The sequence below is a fragment of the Lagopus muta genome, chromosome 1 (assembly GCF_023343835.1).
Source record: "Lagopus muta isolate bLagMut1 chromosome 1, bLagMut1 primary, whole genome shotgun sequence".
Classification (NCBI taxonomy): Eukaryota; Metazoa; Chordata; class Aves; order Galliformes; family Phasianidae; genus Lagopus; species Lagopus muta.
In genome coordinates, this window is record NC_064433.1 from 117,070,869 (window position 1) to 117,093,152 (window position 22,284).

The 22,284-nt window shown below is 38.7% G+C and overlaps 1 protein-coding gene across 1 annotated transcript in view; it reads left to right on the forward strand.

Moving 5' to 3' along the window:
- The first annotated feature begins 60 nt into the window (after positions 1–60).
- The window catches only part of APOO (apolipoprotein O), a 29,870-nt gene continuing 7,646 nt past the window's right edge, over positions 61–22,284 (forward strand). The window contains exons 1-7 of the mRNA XM_048965092.1: positions 61–186; positions 4,136–4,246; positions 6,528–6,647; positions 9,984–10,038; positions 11,000–11,095; positions 12,790–12,881; positions 18,919–19,026. Of these exons, the coding sequence (XP_048821049.1) occupies positions 178–186; positions 4,136–4,246; positions 6,528–6,647; positions 9,984–10,038; positions 11,000–11,095; positions 12,790–12,881; positions 18,919–19,026 (591 nt within the window). The 5' untranslated portion in view covers positions 61–177. The remainder of the gene's footprint in view (positions 187–4,135; positions 4,247–6,527; positions 6,648–9,983; positions 10,039–10,999; positions 11,096–12,789; positions 12,882–18,918; positions 19,027–22,284) is intronic.

Below are 22,284 nucleotides of genomic sequence, written 5' to 3' on the forward strand. Positions count from 1 at the left end.
CTGCGGATCTGCGCATGCGCCTTGGGGACAGAGCCGTGCGCAGGCCGTGACGTAAGCCCCCAACGGTCGCTCACTGGTGGTTGTAGCGGCGCGCTGATCGACGTCATCACAACGCGACGACGCGCTGTTTTACGTCATAACTGCGACTGGCGGGTGCAGCAGTAGCCGGGTGGCACCATGCTCAAGGTGAGGGAGCTGTTGGTGGCCGTCACTGCTTAGCGCGGTCCGCCCGCGGCTGCCCATCCCCACTCCTCAGTCTCTCTCCTCGGCTCGGCCCCGCATTTCCTGCTAGCCCTCCCCTGCGGCCGCCCCAGCCCCAAGTGAACCTCGTAGTGGCGAGGAGCCGGCGTGGCTGTGGGCGGGCGGGCGGGCGGGCGGGAGGCGCGGGGATCCTCAAGGCGGGCGGCGCAGCGCGGTGAGACCGGCAGGTGGCGCCCTTGGAGCGGTGCTGAGCACCGGGGCGGGTGTGGAGCTCGGCGCTGCGGGCTGATAACGGGTGTGCACACGTTATTTATGACTGCTGTCCCTGCTACTGCTCTGCTGCTTTGGGGCAGGCTGCCCGGAGCGGCGATGTCACTGTCTGTGGTGGTGGTAGTGGCCGAGAACCGTGTAGATGTGGCAGTAAGGACGTAGTTAGTGGGCATGGTGCGGGCAGGTTGGACGAGATGCGTTTGTCGTTTCCAGTCCTAAGGATTCTGAGATTCCGCGATTCTGTGTAGTAACTTCATATGCGAGGGCAAATATCAGCCTTCCCAGAAGGTACAGTGGAGGAATCGTTCTGTTATATTCTTCCCCGGCTTTGACAAGTTGATAATAATGATAACAAGTAAAATGCAAAGCTATAGATGCGAGGAAAAATATGGCACGACTTCTCTTTAATCTTTTAGCTCATCTTCCATCACTTGTTTTGAGAACTAATATGCGATTTATTCCTCCTATCGGCGTTTTGTGGTTAAGAACTCGGAGGAGGGCAGTATGGAGCCAGGAGGCTGCCCTGTCCCTGGAGATGTTCAAGGCCAGATTGGACGGGGCCCTGAGCACCCTGGTTTAGTACTGAATGTGGAGGTTGGTGGCCCTGCATGTGGCAGGGGGGTTGGAGATGCATGATCCTTGGGGTCCCTTCCAACCTAAGCCGTTCTGTGTTTCTATGATCACTGTGGGTCCCTTCCACCTTGAGATATCCTGTTTCTTTGAAATGTGATTGCATTTTCCACTTGGATTTTTAGATATAATTTACTTAGGAGTGTTCTGGTGTCTTCAGATAATGTTTATTTCTTCAGTCAGAAACATGGTTTTTTTTTCATTAAAGTAAATGCAGAGTCCTGCAGAGCACCCAGGCAGAGCCTATTGTACTTTTTTGGTATCAACTGAACAGCTGTAAGACAGGCAAACTGAGGGCACAGCTCTACAAAAATGTGATACTAAACCAGTTGGTTTGATAATACATGGTTAATATGGAGCTAAGATGTGAAGTCCAAATGTAGGCTTTGGAAGCTGGAGGCAGAACTACTCATCTCTCACAATGGTGAATACGAGATTTATTGTGCTTGTATGTATATATGGTACTTGATTACTGGTTATGTCTATCCTGGGAACATAGTCAGTATGGAGGGCCATTGCTGTGTAGCTTAGGCAGTGCATTAAGGAGAGCTTGATCTCAGACTTCTAATGGTTAACATGTAACTATGAAACCGTCAAAGACCTCCTGCACTTCTGTCTTATGATTATGAGCAGCAGTTGTTTTCTGTTTGAGTAGTTGTGTGGTCGGTTTGGCCTCTTTGAGGAAACCAGGATTGTTTCATCCTTATGCTCCACGGCTTGCATGCAGACTTGTATGGAAAACTGAAGTACACTGAAGCATTTTGGACTTGTTACTTCTGCTGCTGATGTCTAGAACATAAGTAGTATTTGAAGCAGGAGAACCTTGCCTACTGTGTAATGCAGCAGTCTGGATTTGTTTATCATAATGAAACAAATTATGCTATTAATTTTGGTATTATTTTGTGATGTTGCTCGGTTTCGTTGTTACTTTATACAGTAAACGCTCGTGGAAACATTACGTGAAAAATGTGCAGGTGTTTATTTCATATAACAGACTTTTGCCATATTTGGGAATTAAACTTTAGGTACTTGTCTCTATGCCTTTCCTTGAAGTTGTCTTTTAGTTTGAAATTACTCTGGTAAAAGTGGATGGGTGTCTTGATATCTTTTCTAGCCATGTGTTTTATTCTTAAGCATTTGAAAAATCACAGGAAGCAATATTTTACTGAAAGCGTATTTCTCTGAATGAAAATGCATCTTAAATCTTTGCCTTTTCAGTGAGAGAACAGCTTTGCAGTGAAAAAAGGCGAGAATGAGGAAATGTATTCTGCAATTATGAATGGTTAGTGGTGTTTGTGCATCTTGGCTAATGGGAGTACGTGAAAAGTCTCTAAGCATCAATGCTGCAGATTGCTCCCGTTTTTCCTTGGCTCTGAACAGAGCTGACCCAGTCTTTGTGGTGTTCCATTATAGTGCTGTAATAACGTGTCTGTAAATACAAATACAGAAAAACTTCACTTTTAAGTAAGTTTTTCCATAGCTTTTGATCCATCAGATCCCTCATGTTTTTTTTCTGAAAAGCGATCCTATGACCTGGTTCTTGTGCTGCCCTCTCCTTCTTCACCCTCCCTTCTCAGACTGCACGGCCCTCTGGTGCTTGTCAGCACAAATATGTTCATGAGTAGGCTCAACTTGGTGACCCCGCATGAAGCTTTCCACCTGTGCAGGACTGACCTGTGGCTAAATGGGCCGGGTTGGTTGCCTCATGATAGGAGGTGTCTGCCATCAAAGCAAGACTGCTGGGAATGGGTGCTGTGGGCAGAGCTAGGCCTAGCTATAATTGCTGCACAACCAAAGCACAGGCCTATCAAGCAGGAATGAGAGCATGAGACACTGAAAGGTTTCATGTTGAACTGCATTTATTGAGTAAAGCGTTGTTGTTAATAAGGAGATGTGTTTGCTGGAAAATGCACATGCTTGCTTCATTACACAGCCAATACTTTTTTTTTTTTTTTTTTTTTTGTTAAAGTGCTCTCTTCTGTAAAGAAATGCAATTTGGTGTAGGTCAAGAATATAAGAAGAATTACATTCACCTTCATTGAGATGGTTGTGTTGTGTGGCTTGAATCTGAGGTATTTAAACTCAGTCACATCTCTCCTACAAAGGCAGGCTGAGAGAGCTGGAGAGAAGGCTCGAGGGAGACCTCACTGTGGCCTAGATAGTGATAGGACAAGGAGGTATGGTTTTAAGCTAAATGAGGGGAGATGTAGGTTAAATGTTGGGGGAAATTTTCTCTGGGAATCAAAGAATTGTTTGAGTTGGAAGGGACCCTTAAAGGTCATCTAGTCCAACTCCACTGCAATGAACAGGGACACCAAAAGCTAGATCAAAGTGCTCAGAGCCCAATTCAGCCTGACCTTGAGTGTCTCCAGGGATATGGGGCATTCACCACTTCTGTGGGCAACCTGTGCTTCACCAGAGAAGCTGTGGTGCCCCATCCCTGGAGGGAGGCTCTCAAGGCCAGGTTGGATGAGGACCGGGGCAGCCTGAGCTGGTGGGGGGCAGCCCTGCTCATGGCAGGGGTTGGAGCTGGATGAGCTTTGAGATTCCTTCCAGTCTGAGGCATTCTGTCATTCCTAAAATTGTTAGAAATTGGTGATTGATCTGATGCCTTCAACAACTAGAAATAAAAGGCTGAATTCTTTAGTACTGACTGCATAATAAAAAATAATGGTGCTATGGACACTCATAAAGCTAAAATATGAATATCATATTCTTAGAATTTATACTGGCAAGGTTGACAAATGTGGGGAAAAAATGGAAGACCTTTTGTGAGATGAAAGGTTTTACAGCTACTGTCTCCTTTAGTGTTAGGCTTTTCTAAATACCATCCTAATATTCAAGATGTTCTCATATAGGTGCCTGACAGCATTAGGTGCTGCACTGCTGACTTCCCCCTCTCCCCTGACTTCCATGTTAATTTGTTGTTTATCATCTACTGGGCCATGTATGTAGCTTACATGGGTGGATGTTCAAACATGTTTGCATTCTGTTTGAACTTACAGATATGTTTGTCTTCCCCTAATGTTTATAGGTAATTCGGCTGGGGGCCACCCCAGTAAGCCTGAGCTTGCTTTCTATCCAGGTTTATGCTTCCTCTTCAGAGAAGGGAACGTCCAAAAAAGAGTTGCTGAAAATTGATGAGGTAAGTATGGTTAGAGCAGCTAGCATTGTATCTATGCAAGAATACCTGCAGTATTCTGAAAGATGCTATACTTTGATGTATAAAACTCATTTAGGTACTTCTCTTTACACTTTGTATTCCTACCTTTAAACTTGCTTCTCAGTTTTCAGCATTAGAGGCATTGATGTGACTATGTTTCTCTTACCCAGGGCTGCATCTGCTGCTCTCTGCTTGACAGCATAGACTTGTCTGTATGCAAGTCTTTTTTGCGTTGAAGCCTTCTCTTCTTCATTGAGAAATTACTTTTTCCCATTTGTAGACCTACTGTGGTCATGTTTAAAATCCACAGGACTGTTTTTAATCTAAGTAACACCTTATATTTTTAATTATGAATAAACAGTGTTGGAAAACCGTAATAAAATTTCATTTGAGTTTTCCAATAAAGTGGCAAAATCAAAAGGTTTTATTTTTAAAAACACAGTAATTTATTTTCCTTTTTTTTCAGGCAAAGTTTTTTCTTGGTGAAGTTCAGTCCTGAACATTGTAGCCTACAGGCTAGATTGCCTCTGCCCAGAATTATACCAGTTTTCCCTGCCTCGCAGCATTCAGGCGTAACTAACAACTAATATGAGAAGTAATGATAATAACTACCTGCTGCTTTATTTCTTCTCTAAGGTGGTACAGAGGTTCTGGCTGTTTCATAAGGAGAGATCTCGAACACACTGTTAAGCAGTTCTGTGGTTACTCAGTGGCATTGTTGCATAGGTTTGGAACAGCCTCCAACAGTGGAAAGGTGTATTTGGTTATGAAATACAAAAATACAGCTTTATGGCTGCCTTAAAATATGAAGTACTTCAGCCCAAGCTCAAGTGTTCCGTGAGCAGGAAAGCAAAACGTAACCTATCTGTGTGTACGTGGGTCATCTGTGTGTGTCTGCAACAACAGCTCCCATGGGCAGTCAGTCTGAGAGGAGCGGTTGAAGCGGCCTCCTGACTTCACCTTGGTGATGGTAACCTGGGCCTCTGCGTGCCCCGTGCCACCACTGGTGTGACTCAGTAATGAGGCAGCAGGCTGACATGACGTGTGTGCCGAGTCATTGGCTTGCCAACCAGCAGCAGAGCAGAATGTGCAGCACTGGGTTTCTGGCTGCTGTCCTGAGCATTCGCAGCCTATGTTCATTTCAAACCAGGCAGCCATCCGGTTTCATAAAATGCGTGGGAATTTCACTCTCCTCCCTGAGACTTCTGTTCTGCTGCCAGGCACGTCCATTGGGGTTTCTGTTGGGGTCAAAGTTACGATGGTTTTGAGTATAGCAAGAGATGACCGCATTTCCTGAGGAAATGAAACTTAAGATGTTTGTCTTTGAAAATATTATGGGACATCCAATTGCACAAGTTGTCAGATTGTATCTTAACTAACAGCAGATTTTTTTAATGTAAGAGATGGCATTGTTTTCCAACTTGAAATGATGCTAGCTATGCTTCTTAATGTTAGCTGAGAAAAAACTACCAAAGCAAATGTGGTATAAAATAAAAATATCTCACTGTAAACATTTGTGCAGTGTAGAAACCACTAGGAACAGTTTTTATTTTGATCTGAACTTTACTGCTGGGCAGAATAGGCTTCAGTCTTTGAACTGAGTGCTACAGTCTCAAATGTGTTTAGGTGACTGTAATAAATACACTGTGATGCAAAACTCTGAACACTGTGTTTTTCTATCTACCATGTGAGGATGCTCACTGCTCTTCAGATTTCTATTTGCTCAGGCGCGTGGTGCTATTAATTCTGACAGTTGCTGATGTGATTAATGACAGCAACACTGGGATGTAGCACCATTTTCCTGCTCAGTAATAGCCAAATTTGTGTTGGATGTTACCTGTGTTAGAAACAACTAAAACTCTTTAATGATGGCCTGTGCAAATATAGAAAATGATCAACTGTGATTTCAGAGTGTATTAACTGGGAACCAGCAGTGCTGATTAAGACTAGAAACATTTTTCACTATTATGTTTTGTACTCTTATGAACTAGTTTAATATTAATCTATAACCTGTGACTGGAATCATATAGCAACTATGGATGAATTACAGATGAATGCACAGCAATTAGCAGTCATCTTCATCACAGTGTATAATTAAACTGAGTTCATAATGGTTGTCTCAAAGCTGTACCTGAATTTTTGTTGTGCATTGTTCATATAGTAACCACCACATTAGATGTCCTCTGGTTAGACTGTTTGTACCCTGAGAACTTATTTGCAGTTACACCTTTGTTTTTAACCTCTCGTTTGCTAATATTCACAGCTGTCACTCTACTCCTCTCCAGCTCGTGAGACTAAATATGTGGAGAATCCACAAACCCAATTGGAGGAGGGGGTTTCACAGCTACGGCATGCTATGGAGCCATACACAGCCTGGTGCCAGGTATCATGGTCTTGTGTTGTGTCTGGTAGTGCTTTGGTGGTAAGGGTGGAGGTTGGGTTCTGGTTTTAGGCACAGAATTAATAGATAGCAGCAAAGGATTTTTAGGAAGAAAATAACAGCTATGCAAGTTTTTTTTTTTTTTCCCAAAATGCTGCATCTCCTAATATTTTCCACAAGCTAGCTGTGTTTACCCCTTATCACTCAAGCTATTTTTTCTTTCTGTTAATTAATTCCCTTCTATTTCCACAATTTCTGTTTAAAAAAAGTTACTAGCTGAAGCTTAGAATTACTGTCTGTAAATTCTTTGCGCAGTTAATTTTCATGAAGTAGTTATCAGGGAACAAAGTTACTTGAGAGGTTGATGATCAACTTCATAAACAGAGAATCAATTGTTATTGTTGAAAGTGCTGATGTCTGCATGAACAAATCTCCTAAGTTTTACTTACAGCAGGAAAACTTGCTGTTTTGGAGTTGTTTTTTTTGTTTGTTTGTTTGCTTTTAAGTTTGCTTTCTAATGTTTGTAAAATGATTTATCTATTTATTTATTTCAGGGTAGCATTACCTCTAAAGGAAACTTGCTGTGCAGAAAGCATTAAAAAAGGCTTTTGAGGTGCCCTCACCTTAGTGATAGCACTAGATACTGGAAACTAATCTTTTTGATTAAAAATCTGTTCAAGTACATTAATAATGTAAAGTCATGTTTGCTCTTTTATAGCACGCCTTTAGACTTGCTAATGAAGCCTGAACATTTTGCTTAGTACAATTAATTAGATGCCCATTCTCTTATATAGAAGTTTGAAAGGTTGAGGTATCACAGGTTGTGGTATATCTGGATTTGGTACTGTCCTGTGATTCAAGAGGACAGCAGAATGATAAATTGGCATTTTGCATGCTCAAGCAGTGTGTTTTGCAGGCAGCTGTACTGAATTGCCCTCCTTGCAAATATGACACACTACAACTCTGTCAAAGCAAAATTAAAAAAAAAAAAAAAAAGTTTTAAAAATCAGTATTTACTGACTGGGAATGTTGAGAGCAGGAACTTGGCTCTCCAGAAGAGCAAAAATCCCCTAGCTGCTACTCAGCAGCAAACCTGACCTCTGGGCCTTACTCTGAAACTTGCTTTTATATTTTGCTTAGCCATCATGTTTATAATAAACAGTCATGCAGTACAAGAGCAGTCATTGGAGCGAAGACGATAGCAAAGGTCTTTGTAATGAAGGTTTAAGTTATTGATATTAGAGTACTGAGCTGTATGATGGCCCAGGGTGTGTTGAAGCTGACTTTTGAAGCCAGGGCATCCTTGTCATCTGGTTGCCTCTTGGCAGCTGTACATGTTTCTTTGCTTTACAAACTGACAGCTGTGAACCCTCTTGTTAAGCTGCAAACTGTTTCTCTTGTTCTGCATAAACAGCCAAAATGTTCAGATCAGGGTGTCCTACCTGTCTGCACGTTCTCTGTTGAGATACTGACCATTAATGGTACCAAACCATTTTGCAGAAATATTCAGAGTTTTTCAGACTAGTGATGTGTTTCTAAAGTGCCATCATCAAGCAGACGTACTAGCTTCAGTTTTGAAGACAATGGGTGACTTTGTTTAGAGTTCTCTAATTTGGTTAGAGTTCTGGCCTCTAATTCCCTCTTTACCTGTGGTAATTCTGAGGTGAAATTTGAGATAAATTGTGTTGGCTGATTGGAGTGATTACTCATAAGCTTTGTGTCTCACTGGCCTGCTGTCTTCTCATTTGCCTTTTTTTTTTTTTGGCTGGATGGTGGTCATGTACATGAAACGTGCTGTTCTGTTTACATCCAACAAGCCATTTCCTGGCAGTGGTTTACTGACTCATTCTATGAAGAGAACATGTAGCCTGTATGGGCCTGGGATCATCTTGCTTGCTTAACCGTAGTCAGAGATAATTTGGATTCTTACCCCAGACACGCTAAAGAAAAAAGAAAATCATCTTTTAGTTGTCTCACAATTGTCTTTAAAAACACAACCCACAACATTGAGGAACTTGACTATATTCAGAATTTTACTTTTCTAAAATTACTTAACCCTATGGGAAACAATTCAAAACACAGATACAGAAATGAACTGGTTTGTGTGAGCTGTGATAGGTCACAGTTACTTAGCCTACGTGGTCCTTAGAACACTGTTTGTTTGTTTGTTGTTTCTTTCACTGGCTTGTAATAACAACACCCATTTAAGTTTGTTGTGTGTCACATGCTAATACTTGTTTTTTTTTGCCACAAGTTTTTGTTAGGTCACTGTTGACAGTGAGGAAATGGAAGTTCTAAAGATGATATCCATGTGCAGTATCCCAAACAAATGCTGTTCCACAGATAGAGCTCAAGTGGTGTTGCAAGACCATTCTTTTCTTTAGCTTTGGGCATACATGTTAATGAACCTGTTCCTTAATTAATGAATAGTCTTATACTGTCTAACTTGTTAAAGGTTTTTCGCTTAATAGCAATTAGCAAGGCTGTTCTTACTCAGTCTTTTATGTGATAAAACATGATGTGAACTCTGCATATATATCTATCTGCATGTCTGTTATGTCTTGTATATTTTCAGTCCAAGTAAAACCTTGCTTTGATAAGGTGCCCTTCCATCTACTTAGGACAGTGCACCAACATCTAGTTTCTCCAAGTCACCTCGAAAATTCATTTTTGTTAGATACAGTTTCTTGAAAAGAGTAATGTATCACCTTGCAAAATAAGCCATGTCTCCCCCTGTAAAGCACTAGGAAAGAGTTTGTTGCAGTGCTGTACTTGCCTCCTTTGCATTTACTCGAGTACTTTCGCAATGACTGAATACACTGAGAAACCTGAAATTCTCTCTGCAAATAATTTGGATATGTGGTCAGGAAATCAGTGAAATATTGAAGGAGACTCCTGTGTTTTGAGGTACTGTGTTTAATCTCCATCCAAAGACCGCTTGGAGAAAAAAATATGTATGCTAGCATAACCCCGCAATAAGTGAATGGGGAAGTGGGAATAAAAACAAGTAGCTTTCTTAAGATGGGTAAAATTGAAACTGTGAAATTGTTCTGTTTTTCCTCAGTTTCTTTGCTGGTTTTGTATATTGGTACAAAGCAATGCATGTTTTTTTTCCCTCTATTTCTATTTTTTATTAAATGAAAAGTTCTACAGGTAGGTTTTACAGGTCCAAAGCTACAAAGGCATTATAGTTAGTTTAATTAGGAGGCTCCATGAGGGACCCAACAGTTTTTCTTTTTTTTTTTTTTTTTTTTTTTTTTTTTCAGTGAAAATCTATGGTTAGTGTTTCATCTGATTGATATCTGTTTACCATTGTTTTCTTTTCTTTTCTTTTTCTAGGATCTTTATGCCAAAGCTATGCCCAAATTAGAGAAAGCTGTTGAGCATGGTAGAGGTAAATCAGTTCAGTTTTCTTGACTAGCAATTTAAAATGTAGGACTGTAGTGTATCTGTTATCAGAAAGGAATTTCACTAGGAGTCACTGTATATGGTTTTCTTAATCCATTTGAGACTACTTTTCTGTGCACAGTGTATCAATTTAAATTTCCTTTTCTAAACAGCTGAAGTCTGATACCTGCATCTCTCATAACCAATGTTATTAAGAATAACACATAAGGAAGAAAAGACTGACAAAGTATTCCCAGCCTAAACCAAGCATAATATATTAATATTTGCTTGACTCAGCCCAGCAACTGAAATTTACCTCGTACTGCTTTATTTCCTTGAATCTCCTAAGAATTTTGAATTAATTCAAAGTAACTTACTCATTTGTGAATGTTTTGGAAGCATCATATCTAGTCTCATTAAGACTGAGCATGGATGCTATCTAGGGCTCCTTTCAGATACTGCACCTCTTCCTTCCTGAATTCAACAGTCTCATGATCTCTTTAATGGCAGGTGTTTCATCTTCATCAGACTCCCACCCTGGAGTGAGCTTTGTTTTTGCTGTGTTCTTCCTTTGATCTGTGATTTGTTTTATGTACAGTGTTTCACTGAAACTAATACTTGTCGTCATGTAAATGCACTAATCTATTTTGTAAAGGATTTTAAACATTAATTTGAAAAGGTTATAATCAACGTGCAAAAGAGCAGAGCAAAGCAGGCGGCCTGGTAGCAAAGGCAAAGTCTTCTACAAAAATTGGTAAATACAATACAATATTCAGTTTCATTCATGTGTCACTAGAGAAGATCTCAAAGGCTTTTGAATTTTATGCCAGCAGATCTAAAATGTGCCTGATAGTTAAATGTGTTTTGATAACTCTGTTTTGTAACAATCGCCAGCATATATTGATGATTTCTTATCACAAAAACACTTTCACATTACATTAATGCACTGTGCTCTGACTTCTTTTCAGAGGGCTGTGAATTTCTGCAAAACCCCCCTGCTGGATTTTACCCTAGGCTCGGTGTGATAGGTTTTGCTGGAATTCTTGGATTGTTTCTTGCCAGAGGTTAGTGGGAACCTTTTGAACTGCTTATGGTAAAATTTTGAATAACGCATTTATCTGTGGGTTTCTTTCTTGTTACTAATGTTTAACTGTGACACATGAGATCTGACTTAATCGTACAAGCATGTTTCTACAGTATTCTTCAAATTATACAGAACCTTCTTGTAAAAAGTGTATATAACCATTAATTAATGTTTATGAATATTGTATCTGTTATTGGACTCTGGCCTTTGATCCACTTCAATTCTAGTTTAATATAACAAAAGTAGGAAAGGAATTTATTTTTTTTTCTTAGCCAAAAAATCTTTTTTAGTTCTTGATCACATACGTAAATTACTGTAGAGAACTACAGAGTTTCATTGCACTAGTTGAAGAAACTAATCTGTTATACTTTCACAGAAATAAACATAAATGTTACAAATGTTAAGAACTGTTAATCATGAACAAATATTTTGTATTGGTAGTGGAATATTGTACTGTAGTGGAATGAAGTAAAACAAGATGAATACTTTTTGGTACTGGAACTACGAAGTTGCAGAACTGAAACACTAGGGAGGACTCCCTTTGGATAAAAGTACACATAAAACATAAGTGTTGAAGAAATAAAGCATATGCTTGGCTATTCAGAAATGGAAATCATTCTATCAATGTATACATTCATATTTGTACTCCTCATAAGATGTAATAATGCTTTCTTTTCTGGTGTGGGCATTTTCATGACAATCAAGATCTCTGTCTTAATCCATTTGACATTTTTCTTCAAACTCCTGCGTCTTGAGTTACACAATTATGAATGATATCAGTTTCCAGTTGTCTGTAGCAGAATTATGAAAAACATGAAGATTGGGGGGAGGGGCGGGGGAAGTATTGAGACTGAATCTGAAATATAAGGTCCTAAGTTTTAATAAAAGCTAAAAATCCCATGTAGTATAAATACCTAGTTGGAGCTTGATGATCCTTGAGGTCCCTTCCAATCCAAGCCATTCTATGATAGTTATAACTAAAAACACTAACTGTTGCTAGACGTATATATGACTGCACATAGAAAAAACTGTTCTATGAGGAACAGAATTACTGAATCCTGACACCAGTGTGTCGCTTTTGTGACCCCCAATTCCTCTTTTTTCTGCTTTACTACTTGCTTTGTACCCATACCTGGTCCCATCTCCATTCCTTGTTAAACTGCATTGTGCCCTGATTAAAATGTTCAGAATTTGCCTGGTGATTGAGCTGTAGGCATACAGCTTACTTGTTAGTTTTTGTTTTAAAGAAATACTTCAATTTTTTTGTGAACTGCTGTAATGAAACAATTTAGAAAGACAATTTAGTTGTAAGAACAGCTATGGACATATAAGTGCTTGTGAATCAAGGTAACTTGCAAATTTCATAGTAGAGCTTTACTTGTTCTGTGAGAATGCTGACCTAAACTTTCTTTGCCTGAGCTGTTCTTCTTTGTTTAGAAAAGAATATCAGTTGATAAAATTCTCTTAAGTATCTCTTAACTGTGGTTTGTGCTTCATTAGTTAGTTCCCAAATTTCCCTGGTATTAGTAAAGTAATTACTTTACCAGGGATTACCGTTTACCAGTGCTAAACCCTATATAACAGAATTATGTTATTTATAAGTAAAAGTTGAGTAGGGCCATTCAGTTGTCTGCTAACATATATCCTAACAATGTATTTTTCATTGTGAAACAGGATCAAAAATAAAGAAGTTGGTGTATCCTGCAGGTTTCATGAGTATTGGTGCTTCCATGTATTATCCTCAACAAGCAGTTGCTATTGCAAAGGTCAGTGACTATATCTTTCTTTGAAGAAGTGTCTTTTACTTCAAATTATTGCTTCCTTTCAAATTAATCTGTTTTCATAGAAGTCCTGTCAGCATGCTTGGTGCTTAAAAAAATAATAGCTTCATCAAAGGGCATGTGGTATGCATTGAATGAAGGACAGGCGTTTTGTGGGTGCCACATCCTTGGAGGCGTTTGGAGCCAGGCTGACTGGGGCCCTGAGCAGCCTCATGAAGTGTGTGGCAGCCCTGCCCTTGTTAGGGCTTGGAACTGGATGGACTTTAAGGTCCTTTCCAACTTAAGCCTCTCAGTGCCTCCATTTCATTCAATGACTTTGTTTTGTTTTTTAAAATCTGATATAGTCCTCAGTTTGAGGTACATAACCTCCTTTCTGAATCCTGAACCTCAAGTAATTATAAATTAATATAAATAAGTACATACAGTTTGCATGTTTAGTTACAAGGAAGCCTGAAATGTCTTGAGAACAAATGAAAATAGGATTTAAAAGAAAAAAGAAAAAAAAAAAAAAGCAAAAGGAAATTCTGTGGAGAAATCATATGAATAACATTTTGAGATAAGGATCATTAATTAGGTTTTGCTGAATAGTTTGAAGAAAGATACTGTGCACGTTCTGAAATGACGTAAGGGTTCTGCTGCTTATTGAATGCCTTCTCTTTTGATGCCTTTGTTGTTTCATGCACTTACACATCATTCTAACTTAAATGTACAGTGCATTTCTTGGGCTGGGGAGGACGGAAGAATTACTGACAATTACTGACATTCCCTGTTCATCTTACATGCCTTGCTGTCTACACGCTCTTTACTGTACTGTCAGATTCCCCAGTTCTACATCAAATTATTATTTTTTTTTTTTTTTCAAATCCACGAAGTGCCTTTATTTCAGTGTATCTGAAATATTTTTTATTTTAGGCTTTGATAAATTGGCTTGTGTGTGATGCTGATATATCAGGATGAAAGTATGATGTTCTCAAGAACATACAGCTTGAGAATTGACAGGTCACTGATTTAAGGGGAGTTCAAATGCAGCATTTTTTCCTTTGTCACCATGGTGATATGCTGATCTTGAATTTGTTTTTAATGCTTTCAGGACTCAGATGCTCTAAATACAGATAAGTCTATTGACTTATCCACAGAGAGTGAAAATTACACAAGTGGCAGGAAAAAGACTCTAAAATTCAAGAAGCTCAGATATTTCTGTTGTGAAATTTGAAATTCTATTTGTCATCTGAACAATAAAGTGAGAAATGATTAAATGGTGATCAAACTGATGTTACTGTATTGAAAAAAAGCTCTGTTCAGTCTTAACTGTGGATTTACTACTAACAGCTTCACAATACCTTGTTTATTTTGCCATAACTTTGAAGTACACGGTGTTGCTTTGATCAGTTCATGGGTCTTAGTGCAATCTGAATAACAAAAAATCCAGTGAGGGACTCTGAGCCTGGAACTTGATCGAAGCGGGTTTAGCTTTGTTGACTTGGTCAGGGCACTAGATGTAAGAGTTTGAAAACTTCTGTGGAGAGAGTGATATCCTAGGCACGCTCTTTTGGTTCCTCTAACCTCACACGTGTTTTTCTTGAAGAAGAAAAGCTTTAAGTATATCATATTTTCCTATCTTATCATTCGAACGCTTGAATCTGAAATTGGAAACGCTCCCCTAGTATTGTTTGGAAAAGTTTTCAAGGCATGTGAAAAAAAAATTCTGTAAGACTAAAATAGGTGGCTGCAGCACTAAGCTTATGTGCCAGGTTAATAGAGGACTATAGGAAATAAGCTGGAACATAAGTTTTAAGGTTTTGTTATCTGTTCTTTATGTATTTTTTTCTTCTTTTGAGTCTTTCATCAGCGATTTTCATTTGCAGAGGTACAGTTGCTTTCATCTGCTAAACTAATGGATTTGGCTTTTTTTTTTTTTTTAAAGTAAAAAAATACTTCCTCCTTTTTTAATCACTCTTCATCGGAGAACTGGAAATAAGCACAGCAAAGTACACCTGCAGTTGAGGTGCAATGTTTGATACATCTGGAAGAAATCTTTTTACTTTAGCTGAAATGTGTGAGTTGAAAACTGAAGTCATAGCAGCAGAGCACAGTGTTAGTCATATGTAGTTTTCAGACACTAAAATGCATGGACTTGGTGTTGGGGTTTGTTCTTTTTTTCTGTCCTTCAGTAATCATTCTAACAAATGGCAAATTTGTAAGGGATTTATTTCCTCACTGTTGGCATTATTTTCATTTGTATACCTTAGAACAACCAGTCAGGCTGTATAAGTGGTAAGGGAACCAAATTTAATATTAATGTTTCTTTTGTTGTAGTGGAACCTTTAACTAGTGTGTAAGAGCTGCATTGCTTTTCAACTAGCCATAAAGCATTTCAAAATGTTTTGCATTAACTATGATTTATCTTCCAACTGGAAAACTTTCCATTATTAAATTACTGAAATCATTCTCTTTGTCATTAGAACTATTATTTTTTCCCTGGTATTAGAACTTGTCACGTTCCATGTAGCAGTATGTGATTTATGTTTGCTCGCTTCTTGAAATGAGAACTTCCTAATACAGGAGTTTATTTACTTGTAAACACACAAAATTATTTGTTTCTCTTCTGAATGTGTGTCTCTTCCCTTGTCCAGTTTATTCTGTGAGGCATAAACAGCTGTGCTGACGCAACTGAGTGCATGACACAATTACAGAGACTATAGATTGAAAAGGAGGAGTTGGGATCAATTGATCCATGTTCACTGCAGAATAGAAGAGGCATGTAAAATTGTACTACTTCATTAGCAGCGTACAGCAGAAAAGGCAGCAGATCCTCAATTTAGTTTTTCAGCATGCAGTTTTGCTAAAGAATTGCTAACTAATTCTCCTTGATAATCTTGACATCCAACATACAGAATATTCAGTATTATATGCTTACAGTCTTGTGTGGAATTAAAAGATGGAAGAGTGTTCACATGTGCGTTTGGCCTTGGGATATGCAGATGGTGCTACAGCAGGGCCAAATATGGCTACTCATAGCACAGGGTCACTTTTAAACTATTTCAGAGGCCCTGTGCAAAACCAGTCAATCTGAGTTTTGAACATTTGTTTACATTTTAGCACACAAACTTTCTTCCAGCGTTGCAGTGAACAGAGGTATTTTAACATGTAATAATTTAAAGCAAACAAACTGGAAATTATCTTTCAGAAATTAAGAATTGCGGATGGTTGTTGGGGAAAAAAACATGTCCTTGTCTGGAAGGAACTCTGTATCGGTGTTCAAATGAACACTTAGAACAGCTGAATGAACTTCTTGTACTCTTTCTGTTCCTTTTACTTTTCTGGATTGGAAGTGCCACTCCCTAGAATAGTGGTGGAGACTGCAGTACCTGCCTGTTTCCTCTGAAACTGCTCTATCAGAAAGGGAGAGATATAAAGTACATGATACAACACAACCTCCAGCTTTCTGCTAATAAGAGGGTGTATCAGATGATTATCAAGAATTTCTTGGAAATAATCCTGTTGACCTTGTAACTTGCAGCTTACAGTTTTCTAGAACTGTGTTTCACAATGCATGTGAACTGTGAGCCTCTGCGTGGGTCCTGCCTCTTGAGAGGTGTGTGCAAATGTTGGAGTAGTGGTTGACTCTGGTAGAATAACCTATGTGGGTTGCTGTACCTATGATGTAGCTACTTTATTCCAACAACATGAAGGACCAGTTTGTCATTTAGTATAATTCATAATTAATCATATGACTTCCATCAGTAGAATATTTTTAAATGGTGCTGTTCAGTTTTTAAGCAGGACCGAGAGAGATGTTATGGACACTTCTTGCTTCTCACTTTATGTTGATTGCTGCTTGTCCTCAGTAACACTGCAGCAAAAAAAAAAAGCACACACAAAACACCCCAAATAACCACCAAAACCCAACCCTGCATTTGTGTTTTGTAGCAGTTATCTTCCAGTCCTGGAACGTTTATGCTCCTTGCACCATCCTATGAGATCAGGCAGAGGTTTTCAGGACTAGTTTGTTGGAGTACTCGAGAGTGTGCACTCCTGAATACTGTATAAGATGAATGGTTATACCTGTGTTGCTTGCATGGAAGGATTCTGGAGATTTAACACCTTCATCCCCAGAACTATTTGAGTTTTTTTTTTTTTTTTTTTTTTCCTGATGACTTTTATAGACTTAAAATATAGGGGAAAACTCTGTGCATTGTATCAATTTGTTTAAAATCAAATCACAGCTGTAATCATCAAAGATGATGACGAAGATCCTAGCTGTTGGTATTTGAAACATCCCACGTCTCAAATTCAGTTGTGGCTTAGAAATGCTGCTGTTGGTTTGCATTTGGATTTCTAGTTTGTTTGGTTTTAATTCCTGGTATGTTCATTATTAAGTAGCTTCTTTAGTTAGGGTTTATGCAGATTTGTGGCTGGCTGTTGAGATCATCTGGTTTTCTCTGTATACTGATAAGTCTGGATTTAGGAATGAGGTATTTGTTACTGAGATGCTGATGCCAAACTCCCTGTGTGGTGAATGTGATCTTAATATATCAGCAGAAGGTCATTACTGCATAAAGCCTCTGGGTTTTCAATGCAGTGTTTTTTAGAACCTCGTATGTTTGTGGACATAAGCTGGTCTACTGATGTATTTCAAATCCTCATGTTACTGATTTGAGTGGAATTTTAATTGCCACCTGAAAGAGAACTCTATGATCCTTACTATCAAGTATTTATCCTTGTAAGCAGCTTGCAGGTTTTTATTTGCACTTCCTAAAATCTAATGCAGCACTGAAAAAATTATAAGGCTGGAGGTCTCAGTACTGTTTGAAAGTTTGTAATCGTAAGCTGCAATACAAAGGTGGCACTGTGATCTCTGCCCACATCTGTCATGGTGATGGTGCACAATTGGCATAGTTTATTTGGTTCAGACCAAAGGAAGTAGTTCTTTGTGATACGTGCCTAGCTGTAGTACTCCTCAGCACATGATGTTCTGGATGCTAGAAGTTGCATGTGACTCAAGAGGAGACAGGATAAGTTCATAAGGAGGTACATTCATTGGGCATTGTTAGACACAGGAATGGCCTCTGGTTCAGGGAAACTCTGAGCAGCACATTGTTGGAAGCTGGAAGAAACTTCAGAAGAATCACTTACACTTGCTCTGATCTGATAGTGGTAGTTTTCCAGTTTCTCTCTTGGAGAGAGAATTATACCTTCTCATTTCTCAATTTCACTTAGCTTTTAGTTTAATCTGTCTAGTTAATCAAATTGTCTGTTTTTATGTCCATTTTTATAAGAAAAACGTGTTAATCTGAAAATTACTACTAATGTGAACCTGGAGCTGTAAGAACCTAAAACTCGTAGATGTTAGGATGCTATGGATCTGTGGATGCTATGATTATTGTGGATCCATATCATAAGGGGTGAGAATTCTCACATTAGACTTAGGAATTTGTTCTGTTACAGAATTCACTGTTGGTGTAATGGTGTAATACAGCAAGCACTATCTTTCCTTAGCTGTCTTCTGTTTTGAGGCTTAATAGCTAGTTTGTTACAGCCATCTGTCAGCACATAAAGTTTTTGTTCTAAATTGCAAATAAGAAGAAACAAGGGAGAGCTCCTACTAGTCTATCAAAACAGTGAAAATGTCAAATTGCAAAATAGTATCAAAGTGAGAATGATTTTTTTCTCTTTAAAGTGAGCATGGCCGATTGAAGAAATAATTCATATATATTAAATATATTGAACGTATTATAACATTATAAAACTCAGAATTGCTTCCGCACATCATCATTCCACTCCTTTTTATACAGATGTATTTCATCTAGTCTTCTAACAGCGCTTTCTAGCGAGTTGGCTTTTCTAATTTCCCATGTATTATTTTTCCCCAAGGTATTAATTAAGACTTTATTCTCTGAGCTTGAACAGGAAGATGTTAAAGGTCTTGGGTTCTGGGATTTTTTTTTTTTCCACATGAACAAGAAACAAATCAACATTTCTCAGATTAGACTCATGCTTTCAAGTATCTTTTGTTTCAAAGGTTGCTGGTACCCATCTGTATGACTGGAGTCTTCAGGGATATATTGCTGTAGAATCTCTTTGGAAGGATAATCCTAAAAAGAAGAAGTCTGGGAAAAAAGGTGATAAGGTAAGAAGACTGAAAAACTTGATTTCTGGATTAGGAGAAAAATCTACCAACTTGTTTTCAGACAAAGAAATAATTTTACCTACTCTGACTTAGCTTACATTTCTAAGGACAAAGATTTCATGTTATATTTCCAAGTTGTGGAAAAATACGAGGCTTATTTCAGTTTCAGAAAGTGGTTGGAAGTTTTATTTTTGTAGTTGTTTTATATTTCTATCATTGCTTATTTTTATTAGGTCTATGTGTTGTGACTGGATAATAATGTCTGATAGAGCAGCATGCAGTGGCATCGTTATGCTCAGGCAACTATTCATAAATACTTCAGGAAAAAGAAAATCCACAAAATTTGAAGGAAGATGCTATTTTACTTCAAATGCACTTTGCATTCTACAAAATGCAAGATTCAAAAGTAGTGCAGTGTGCACTAATGAGTGCAGTAAGTGATATTAGTTGACAATTAGAATTGACTTGTGAAGAAAGGGGAACTTGTTTTGTTGATTCGTTACATTATGTAATGTCTAGGTCATAATTTATAGGCTGCCTAAAGCTTCTGGAGTTAATTATCATAATGATGTTTGTTTTTTATCTACTACACGTTTCCATTAGGCCTCAGGGGCAGGCTGTCCTTGTAGTTGTACCTCTGATATAGATAAAGAAACTAGATATATGTGGATGGCTCAGTGAATTGCAGTGTAAGAGACTGAACAATTGTGCTGTTATATAAAATGTGCATGAGGGACAACCTGTAAGATTTTTCAGGGAATTTTTTTAAACTTCTAGTTAAAAATTCAACTATGTAACATAAAGCATTTGAGGTTTAAAATCCACTGCTAGACTCAGTGTGTTTTTTATTCCTAATTTCTAAGCAACTGTGCTATTTCTGCTGATGCAAACTGCTGCCTTAGCAGCAGATTGCTTCCTTTCTCTTATTTTAGTTATGGCAGAACTGAAATGTGATTTGAAAACAATTTGGAACCAGCAGAAAGCCTTGGTGGTTCACTGTGACCTGATAAGTATGTTAACAGTTCATGCTAGGTTGACGATGATGCGTGGCTTTAATGGTGGTGTTCTGGGAACAGAAACCTGAAGACCACAGCAAGATATTTGCAACCCAGAGGTCTAAGAAGTAAGTGGGATGGCCACCAAGAGAAACAGGTTGCACAGGCAACTGCACTTGAGTGAGTTTTGGGTATTGAAGTGAGTTTTCTGCGCAGGGCTAGGCGTGGGGCTGGTTCCAAACAAAATGAGTTGGAGAAATGCTCACCTATTTTATCAGCTGCTGAGTCTTAGGGGAGCCATTATCAGCTGACTTTTCTTGTGGATACTCGCCCTGTTTTGGCCCCTAGGCTGTTTAATTAATGCACTTGTGTTACTCTTTGAATAAGCAAAGGTTATTTAATCATATTGTACCTTTCCTAAAACCTTGTCTGTCAAAAAATGTCTCAGAAAAGTAGGCAACATAAAAATATGTCAGAAAGGCAAACTGATTGCATCAGTAAAAATTAGCCGAGCTTTTTCTTTCATTGTGTCCTAAGATATCAAAAGGAAAACGTGGTTGTTATTGGAAGGCAAAAACTTTTGAAGCCTTCATCATACTATAAGGTTTATTCAAGCACTCGCTACCTCAGCAGAAAAACAAAGAACATGCAAAGTTAGAGACCATTGAGTAAACACACTTCTTTCTCTTCCTCCTTGCCGAGTCTTTATATTGTGCTCCTCAGTTTCCAAAACTATTTGCACAAAAGATTAACAGTTCCCTTCTAGAGTTAATGTAACTGGTCAGGTATTGTTGGTGTTACCTGTTGTCAGTTAAGTTGGTGATGAGAAAAACCTGCTGGGCAATTTCCTTAGGTCTAAGTTGGTGAAACAGTACCAAATACATAGTTGAAAAGATATGATTTTGTTTGTTTTGTTTGCTTATTAATGATAGTGTAGTGATGAGGTGGTCAGCCATACCTATTAATGAAAACCTCTTTTTGTACATACAGACCATCAGAGCACCACTAAAATGAAAGGGGAAGCCTTCCAAAGAAAAACTTCTTCTGTCCATCTGTAATGCTCTGTAGTTATACTAATGTAGAAAGGTACTTTCTGTTTTTACAGTTGATGAGATCCAGAAAATCGGTACAAACTATTACATCAATAGGACTTCTATGGAAATGTCAAGAAATTCCCCATCCCTAGATGTGTTTAAAAACCGTTTGGATGTGGTGCTCAGGGACACGATTTAGCAGAGGGTTGTTATGAAGGTAGTGTGGTTAGGGTGTGGTTGGACTTGGTGATCTTAAGGTCTTTTCCAACCTGAGCAATTCTATGATTCTGTAAATACTTCTAACTATCATGTACCAAAGTTGACAAAGCATTCTGGGGTAGGTTGTAGGACAACAGGTTTTTTTTTCTACCCTAATTTGACAACATGGTGAAATAATCAGGTTGTTTTTATATATTCTTTCCCTAATTGATATAGCAGGCAGCTAGGCTTCCTAACTAGGCAAATGCAAATGTTATTCTTGAATTCTTACCATGGCAGTTGTTCCTGAAACCACGCCAGAGCAAGTGATGTTACTTGCTTGTTTTTGTGACATTTGCTCTCGTGTTTCTTTGTTGCTACATAAAGCATCCTTGCAAATAATCAAACTGTGTACGGGTGGCTCTTCTTGGCTTGTGTTAATTTGTTACACAGCTCATAATTTGTTTGATAGTCATAGGTACCACAGCTGTGCATAACTTCATGTTTGTTGATGTGGTATGTGGATTTTCTAAAGGTTTTATGAGGCAGTAAGCTATGCCAAATTGAGGTCATATCAACTAGGTTCTGCCAAGAAAGATGAATTCCAGGACCTTTTGCTCCAGTGTTTGAAATGCTGACTGGAGCCCCTCTGTACACCAAGTTAGTCTCTAGTTTGGAATATGTGATTTGCAGTATAGCATTCTGGTATCCTGATGCTGGTTTACTGAAGGAAGAGGTTGTCGGATTAGAAGCGCTCAACTCAAACTATACAGATACCATCAGTGACAATCTACGTTCAGATTTTTTATTTAAAGAAGGGTGAAACATTTTCTTCAAAAAGGACACGAGGAGTAGTTAATTAGCTTCTCTGTGTGTTACCTTGATATCAAGTGGACAACTTTGCTATATCTTCCCCCAAGTAGAGAAGACAGAACAAGAAATGTAACCAGCTAATTGGTAGCCCAGGAGTATGTGAAGCATTCTGTCTTCTGAATATTTTTTTGCCTACTTGATTACTCACTCACAAGAAG